Source organism: Macrobrachium rosenbergii, chromosome 44, assembly GCF_040412425.1.
Source record: "Macrobrachium rosenbergii isolate ZJJX-2024 chromosome 44, ASM4041242v1, whole genome shotgun sequence".
Lineage (NCBI taxonomy): Eukaryota > Metazoa > Arthropoda > Malacostraca > Decapoda > Palaemonidae > Macrobrachium > Macrobrachium rosenbergii.
In genome coordinates this window covers 9,812,152-9,820,493 of record NC_089784.1, presented here as the reverse complement: position 1 = coordinate 9,820,493, position 8,342 = coordinate 9,812,152, and the positions used below count along the sequence as shown (strand labels likewise).

At 35.0% G+C, this 8,342-nt stretch overlaps 2 protein-coding genes across 29 annotated transcripts in view; one reads left to right on the top strand and one right to left on the bottom strand.

The window, feature by feature from the left end:
* sei (seizure) overlaps nt 1-6,706 on the top strand; it is a 538,215-nt gene extending 531,509 nt beyond the window's left edge. For 17 of the 28 annotated variants that reach the window (XM_067087731.1, XM_067087730.1, XM_067087729.1 and 14 more), the window contains one exon: nt 4,441-4,664. In XM_067087731.1, coding sequence (XP_066943832.1) covers nt 4,441-4,518 — 78 coding nt within the window. In that variant the 3' untranslated portion in view covers nt 4,519-4,664. Of the gene's footprint in view, nt 1-4,440 lie in introns of all 28 variants that reach the window. The other 11 variants (XM_067087717.1, XM_067087722.1, XM_067087727.1 and 8 more) reach the window with 4 other exon arrangements.
* The window catches only part of LOC136829332 (inositol 2-dehydrogenase-like), a 26,257-nt gene continuing 24,365 nt past the window's right edge, over nt 6,451-8,342 (bottom strand). Inside the window, exon 9 of the mRNA XM_067087736.1 lies at nt 6,451-6,578. Coding sequence (XP_066943837.1) covers nt 6,562-6,578 — 17 coding nt within the window. The 3' untranslated portion in view covers nt 6,451-6,561. The remainder of the gene's footprint in view (nt 6,579-8,342) is intronic.

The window sequence follows — 8,342 nt, the reverse complement described above, 5'->3', positions numbered from 1 at the left end:
ATCTGGTAACACTGTAACAGACCATTCTTGCTTGATTGATGTGGTGTATCATTTTTCCAAATACTATCCAAATTTAAATTGAATTTTTTCTCAATTTTTACGATTTAGAATAAAAATAGAATTTTCCTATAATTTAGGGTCATGTGGCAGAAATCAATATTTCTGAATAAAAAGTAACAAATCAAAAACACTCTCATTGCTAAAAGGTGTACTGTTATATAAACACGTTGGTAACATCACCGGTTCACAAGATAATTAAAGAAACCACTGATCTTTTCACTTCAAAGCGTTTAAATGAATCTTGGGGGCTGTTCTGTGAGCAAGAGCCCATGCTAGCATAACGAAAGCGTAATTAAAAACAACAGCAGCCGGTAACAAGTGTTAAAAACATATAACTGTAGCCCAAGAAATATTTTAATTAATAAACATAGTAATTTCAGTCCACCATCTTCCTCGTGTCAGTTGATGACGCTTCTCAAAGAGAATTCTGTCAATAACATTTTCTTTTGTTCATTTAAAAGCATACTATTTTGATGTATTCCATAGAATTTATTAACGTGAATATGTGAGAATTTTTTATCGTGAATATGTTTGTCGTCATTGTTTTAAACTCAGCTTTTCGAAATGCCATTAAAATGATCTACCACTGTTCCTATACCACATGAGACGCTGTATAACTATTCTCTTGCCGTCAGTGGCAGACAGTAACTTCCGGTTAAGAAAATCACTGTGGTCCGTGGGTGCAAACTCGCCGATATCAGATATTAGTGACAAAGGCTATCTAGAACAATGAAAACACTTGGTGCGATTTCAAAATTGTGTTCTTGGCACTAGTGGTAAAATGAGTTATGAAGCATTCTTGAAAATTTCATGAAATATCCGATGTGTTTAAGACACCAAACACCTTGATACTGATTAAATGATACCCTATATATATATATATATATATATATATATATATATATATATATATATATATATATATATATATATATATATATATATATATATATATATATATATATATAATTATATGCATGCATGCATATATATTAAGCCACAAACGTCATTTAATGTTTAGTTTACTATTATAATTTCCATGGGGAATCATAATATTTGCTTTGACACGTCATTGTTTGCCAGTCAAACCTGGCAGCAGTTCGGATCTCACGGGCGGTAAAGCATTTATCAGTTTGGACTTCCCTTAGGTGTAAGTTATTTCTAAGGTGTAGTGAACTGGATATTAAATGACATTTTGGCATAATATTTGTAACTAAAAAAAGGTAATGGTGTACGTGACAAAAATCCACAATAGCTACATGCTACAAACCTACTGATTATATATCATGGTGGTGGGTTGATATCGATTCTTACAAAAACTTGAATCCGACAGACATATGTAAACCACTGCTGATAGCTCAATGGTCGGAGGTCACTGTGCGGTGTTCGTCATAATTCTCCTTAGGTTCAAGTTATTACCAAGATATAGTGAATTGGAGATTAAGTAACATTTGTGGCCTAATATATGTGAATGTAATATATATACTGTTATATTATTATATGTATATATATATATAATATATATATGTATATATATATATATATATTATATATATATATATATATATATATTACATTTAATATATATGTATAAGGTGTTAAAAAATATCCAACCTTTATTCACAAAAAATACTCGCACTGTATTCAGATACAACAATCTTACACTAATCTCCTTCAAAGTAGCCACACACTTCTCCCAACAGTTCTGCCATCGGAAGCAGCGCTGGAATGCCTCTTGAGATGGCGCGCATTTGGTCCATCGCATTCTGCATGATTTCTCTGGACTGAAATCTGCTTCCTTTCAGGGGCATTTTCAGCTTGGGGAAATCCAGAAGTCACACAGGTTCATGTCGGGAGAGTGGGGAGCCTATCGAAGCACAGGTGTGTTGTGTTTGGCCAGGAAACTCTGTATCAAATGTGAAGAATGGGCAGGTGCGTTATCGTGATGGAGCTGCCAATTGCCCGCTGATTACAGGTCCGGTCGTTTGCATCTCACCGCGTCATGAAGGCAACACAGAACCTCTTGGTAGTACTCCTTGTGATGGCTGTGCCATGTGGTGCATACTCATGATGAACCATGCCTTGACATTGCTGCGGACCTGCCTGGGTTTTTTTGGGCTCGGGGATGTTGGATGATTCCATTGTGATGACTGCAACTTGGTTTCTGGGTTGTACCCATAAACCCAGCACTCATCAGCAGTGATCACTGTGTTGAGGAAGTTGGGATCACTGTTCAAGTCTGCAGCATGTCTTGTGCGATCTGCAAACGGAGTTGCTTCTGCACAATCATTTGCAGCTTTGGCATGAACTTTGCTGAGATTCTCCTGAAGCCCAAATCCTCAGTCAAAATGGAATGAACGGATCCAATACTGATGCTCGCCTCGTCTGCAAGTTCTCTGATCGTGATTTGACGACCCTGCATGACCAGGGTCCTCACTTGGTCAATGACAAACTCATTTTTGAATGTTGAGGGCCTACCAGAACGTGCTTCACTCTCCTCTGATGTGTGGCCATCTTTGAAGTGGTTGTACCACTCCTTTATCTACGTGGTGCCCATTGATTCATCCCCGAAGGCCTGTTGAATCTTGCGGATCGTTTCCACTTGGGAATCACCAAGCTTTACACAGAATTTAATGCGGTAGCATTGTTCAAGTTTTCCTGTCATTTTGTCGAAAACAAAAATCGGACACCTTTCACTTTCACTCATCGGCAGTCTGCCGGCAACTGACCGACTGCATATCTCCGCTGTTACTGTCACACTGACAAGTTTGACAACGCAGACAGGAAAAAATTCAAACGCGCATACATTCACCAAACCACGCCTCCCTAGCTTCATTTGTTTATGCACCAAAAATTATGGTCGGATGTTTTTTTAACACACCTGGTGTGTATATATATATATTATATATATATATATATATATATATATATATATATATATATATATATATATATATATATATATACTATATATATTTATATACATAATATACACATTATATATATACTGTATATATTTATATACATAATATACACATTATATATATACTGTATATGATATATACATATATATATATATAAATGCACTTTGTAGAAATCATGACAATTGTTGCATGAACAAATAATTAAACTGGTTAGCAGCTGAAAGATAATTCACTTCATAATCATGCTTATGAGATTTCGTCTCACAGGAAGGCTTTCAAACTCTTTGGTGGCATAGCCTTTAAAGAAATTAATGAATTTCAACACTGAAAGTTACTGTACTTTCCCCTAGCTGCACTCACTTTTTAACCTTCTACCACACCCTTCTTCAGTCTTGCTGTTCAACCTCTCCAGTACTTCATAGTGCAACTGTGGGAATTTTCTTCCAGTTACACCTTCAGATCCTTGTACTTCATCTCCTTTTATTTTCTGCATCTACTTCATGTTCTTGATCTTTTTATGCTGCCGTCCAACCAATCCATTCCCTCTTTTCAGTCTCTCAAGAGCTGAATGGCCGGAAGCGCCCATCCAGTGCCTGGCTTGTCAGCATAAATTGCATAAAATCAAATCAAAACCGTATTTTTATGAAAAGGATTTTGAATTTTTTTATAACCATTGCAAATAAAATAAATTACAAAATCTGTACCGATTCATTCCGAAGATCGAGCAAGAAGTACATTTACAGGAATCCTACATTTTACCATCTTTATGGCAAGGATGCCACTTGTCGGTTTATTGTTGTAAAGTGATCTTGACCTAGTGGGCTGCTTAACTGTTTACATTGAAAACTAGGTAGGTATGTTAACACTTGTGACTTTTAGCATATTATAAAGCATATTCAGTTGTAAATATTAACTTTTGCACTTACCATAGCATCTTCTCTAGTAAGTTTTTCATATGTTTTACACCCATTATGGCAGTTTATCTTCTCCAAGATTGTACTGTATTATCATACACATCACGGGCTCAAAGTTAGGTTGTCAAGTTTATTATGGCTGAAATTGTCAACGGATTTTTGAAAAAAAATTAACTAATCACCGAAAAGCAGGTCCAAAGCGTGCACATTAAATAAGCTGGGGCCAGGTATGAATTATTTTTTTTAATATTTTATCATATATCATTCCAGAGTCGTGCTTCAAGCATGTTATTTTCGTTGTAAGTCTTTTAGCAACTTATCGGTATGCATGTATAGACATAAATTATAATAGATGAAACTTTTATTTCAATTGACAGCATGTGTTACAGAGATGACTTTCCTTGGCATAAATTTGTAATGATTTTCCATGAGACATTTGAGGAGATTCGTAGATATTCTTTAAATGTATCATAGGAGATGAGGTGTCATGAAATTTTCCACAGAATCTAATAAGTGTTCCTGTTCTTTTGCTTCTCTTGCAGGAACGATCACGGGAAACTAGTCCTCGAACCAGTGTGGTCAAGGTGTCAGAAGCCTCAAAGACAGAGTCCGACGTGTGAGAGAGAAACCATCCAAAATCAACAATCAGAAATGCTTCTTTTTGTGCCCTGGATGGCGTCAACAGTAATATCTATGATTGAAAGTCAATCATATATAAATATATACTTGCTAGTATTCACTAGCTTCTTTCAACTAACTAGATTCTTTAGTCAAAGTTATGAACTAGTTGTTTCATTCTCTACAGGATGTACTGAGCTACACAAATGTGAGAATTACAAGTCTGACTTTAAATAATGTTTGGAAGAAACTCTTTTAAGATCACATTGTACTTTCATACAAACTGCTAGTTCAGTGGTTAAGACCTAAAAGTGAACTCACAAAAGGAAAAGAGAAAACTAATGGGATCAGCTCATAAGAGTACGTGTGTGGGCGTAAGAACAAGTATTCTTTTTTATTTACTTACATCTAGTATGTAATCCTTGATGAAAATCCGGGTCTCATGGGGACTCTTCAAAGAATAATGGCCCTAGAATGTATATCACTGTTGCAGATGTGTGTGCTGATAGATTCTAGGTTTTTGGGCACCTATGAAGGTTTTTTTTTATTACTGTTATCATCATTACTATCATCACCAGCATTATTGTTACCGAATCGGCATTGCAAGCTCTGTAAGGCTTGATTTGATACGGACATCACTCCAGTAACCCATTCAAATACTGAAAATAATATGTCACGTGCTCTGTGAGGAACATTCGGAGAGAAACGAGGAAAATCAAGAATTCTTGCAGCACGCAAAAGTAACGGTAAAAGAAATGGTGCAACTGTGTTTGCCGACAGTCATTTTTTCCTTGTTTTGTTTCTGCAACGTCCAGGGAATGATGGTAATTAATTATTAAGATTAAGATTTTCTGTGATGACTCTAGTTTGAAGAGTATAGAGAGCATATTCATGATGATAAAGAAGTTACTTGTAAGATCGCGACCCAAAACTTAGATATTATGAAAGGTATTGTCCCTTACTCTAAATTTATTCTGAAAGTAATAATGCTTATCCTTTATGACACTAAGTTTGTATGACTGTGAGAGTCAGTGAGTGTGTGGTAGTACTGTAATCATAATATTCTGTAAACTATTTCTCATTGATCAATTTGTACATGTAAACATATATCTGCCATCTTGAGTTTAGCTTAAGGGCTGTATCTTATATATTAGCTAAATCATTGGGTCGTGATTTGCAAGAACTCAGGCTTTTTTCAAATCTCTTGCATATGCCTCTCATAACTCTGTGAGTAAATATGTTTAATACACCTTAAGGTTAAATGACTTTTTCTCATAATGGTTAAGTATTTGTAGTTATGATAACTGTTGAAAAAGATAGAATCTCCAGTAATATATTATGCATATATATTTAGTAAACAAAAAGCAAGAAATAGCAGCCATTACTCAATACCCCCAACATCTTCATCCAAGTGGAACAGAGAGTGGAAGAAAGTTTTTTTGATTATCTGTCAAATTTTTGGTAGTTGTGTTTTCTATGTTTATCTGTTGCCTCACTCTGCCGATAGCTCTGAAATAAACATAAACAGCACAAATGGATCAATTGAAATGCCTTAACTAAAAAAGTAGTTGTTTCCCTTGATAGTTCTCTGACGATGAAGATGTTGTATTAACACTAATGAAATTCACCTCTCTCTAACTGAGGTATCATCACCACTCTCTGAAACACTGTGTGGTTATACATAAGAGGTTAAGATCTTATCAACATTAGACAGGAATTACTTTAAGGCTTCGATCAAAGCAAAGATCTTTTTTTTTTTTAAGAAACAATTACCATTTACTCCAAGGCTTCGATCAAAGCAAAGGTCTGTCTTTTAAAGAAAATAACATTTATTTCATTGTTGCTACTCATCACTACTTATAAGAGGCAAAGGTTTGAAATGGTTGTGAATAGATTTTACCTTCAGTGCAAAGATGCCAGTTCGTCATTGTGATAGATTGTGATCGTCTTCAAAGTAGTGTTGGATGCATAAGGTAATTCTTTATATTTAATATCCTTGTAAGACAAGAATATCAAAAAAATCACTTCTGGTGGAAATTTTGTTATTAACATCTCTGAAAATCTGTGGAAAAAGATTAGCTATTTCAAAACAAAAATATATTTCACCACAGGTATATGAAATCAGCAGTATGCTGCAGGATATATGGCAATTTCCTTTGTCCCAGAAATTTATATCCAAAATAATAAAAAGTAAATAGTTTCAAAATTGTACGAAGTGCAGTTGAAAATATTATTACAAGCACCTGGTGTCATATGACAATACATCTTGCTGAGGCATAAGTGTCCTAATAACTTTTTCAAGACCTTGAGGCAATGATCGACATATCCACTAAGGAGGAGAAGGAGCAGCCTTTCAGAGACTTCTGTCTGTCTGCCAGGTCAAGGGACCCGATACCGGCGTGGACTGTTTCGCACGAGTGAAGTTAAGTTGTTTGATGATAGACTTGCTGTTCACTTTCTGTATTAGTCAGGCCATGTGCAACACTTCTGTTTCGCATTTTCTTCCACAGAAATTCTTCAGTTTGGGAATTTTAGAACAGGGATCATCAAGGCCTCGTGTTCTGTATGAAGTTACCCATGCAATGCTTCTTTGAGTATTATTGCGCCTAAATTTATCAAAAGTAAAGGTGAGGTTTCTGCAATTAAATTTGTTTCACACGAGAGATTTAGCATAATTGCAGAATACAAAAATGTATTTTATAACAAGATCATGACTTGATAAAGCCTAGGCTAAAAATGAACTGTTTTTAACTGCAAAGAACTAATTATGCAATTAGCAAATGTTTTTAAAAAATTAAATTACAAAATAAACACAAAAACCTCTTTAGCAATAACTGTCCAATAATTGGTTTTCAATTTCTAATGTACTGATGAACATTTAAATGCAAAACTTCAATAAGTAGATTTAGGATATTATATACACTTTCTTAGGAAGATGCAAATACACACCAGATTGTATCAACAAGCCCACATACTCTATATCCACACAATAATGTAATGCTGAAGCATCCAAATGCTATATCTGAAAAAGGTTTTCAGTTGAACATAGAAAATGGAGTATTCAAATATGCTGCATCAGAGGTAAACATTGTCAATGTTATTTACTGCAGTCTCAAGGGATAGCACTGTTGTTATTATTTTTATTATTATTGAAATAATGTAAGCAATACGAAGGAATCTGATGCACATCTAAAAAGTATTTGGATAAAACAGAGCATTTCAATAATTCCTCTAATGATAATGGTGATGGAATTGCAAGCTTATCAGAGAAAACACAATGTCATGTTCCCTTTCAACGATGGAGCGATTGCCCTTGAGCCCCTGTGTCAGAGTATCTGTGCCTTCAGCCTTCCCATACCTTGTAGGACAGTTGCAGTTTTCCTCTAACCAATATGTTAAATGAGTCCCTTTGACCCTTCCTGACCAAATCATGTGTTCTTGCATTTGTGCAGTCTTTCTCTCTTCTTCCTGTGTGAGTTTTCTTCCATACAGTTTGTTGTTCCTTCTTTATTTGCATGATACTTGAGAACCGACAAGTCTTTGTGGTATTGCGTTTATCCATGTCTTTCAATTCTTATTTGGGTTGTTTGACTCCACCTAGCCTATGACTTGCACTGTGTTACAAGTCTTTTACTTTGTTCTCTTCCCTTGAATCTGTACTGATATTTTATTTTTATTCTTTCCCCTTAAATTTATACTGTTGCTTAATCCTTTTTGATATCATCATATAAGCACATCTATTTCCCTTTATAAGAAGATGAAAGAAAATTTTATACCTCAGCAATTGCAACCAGTGAATGTTTTGCAAAGAAGTAAATATCACAAC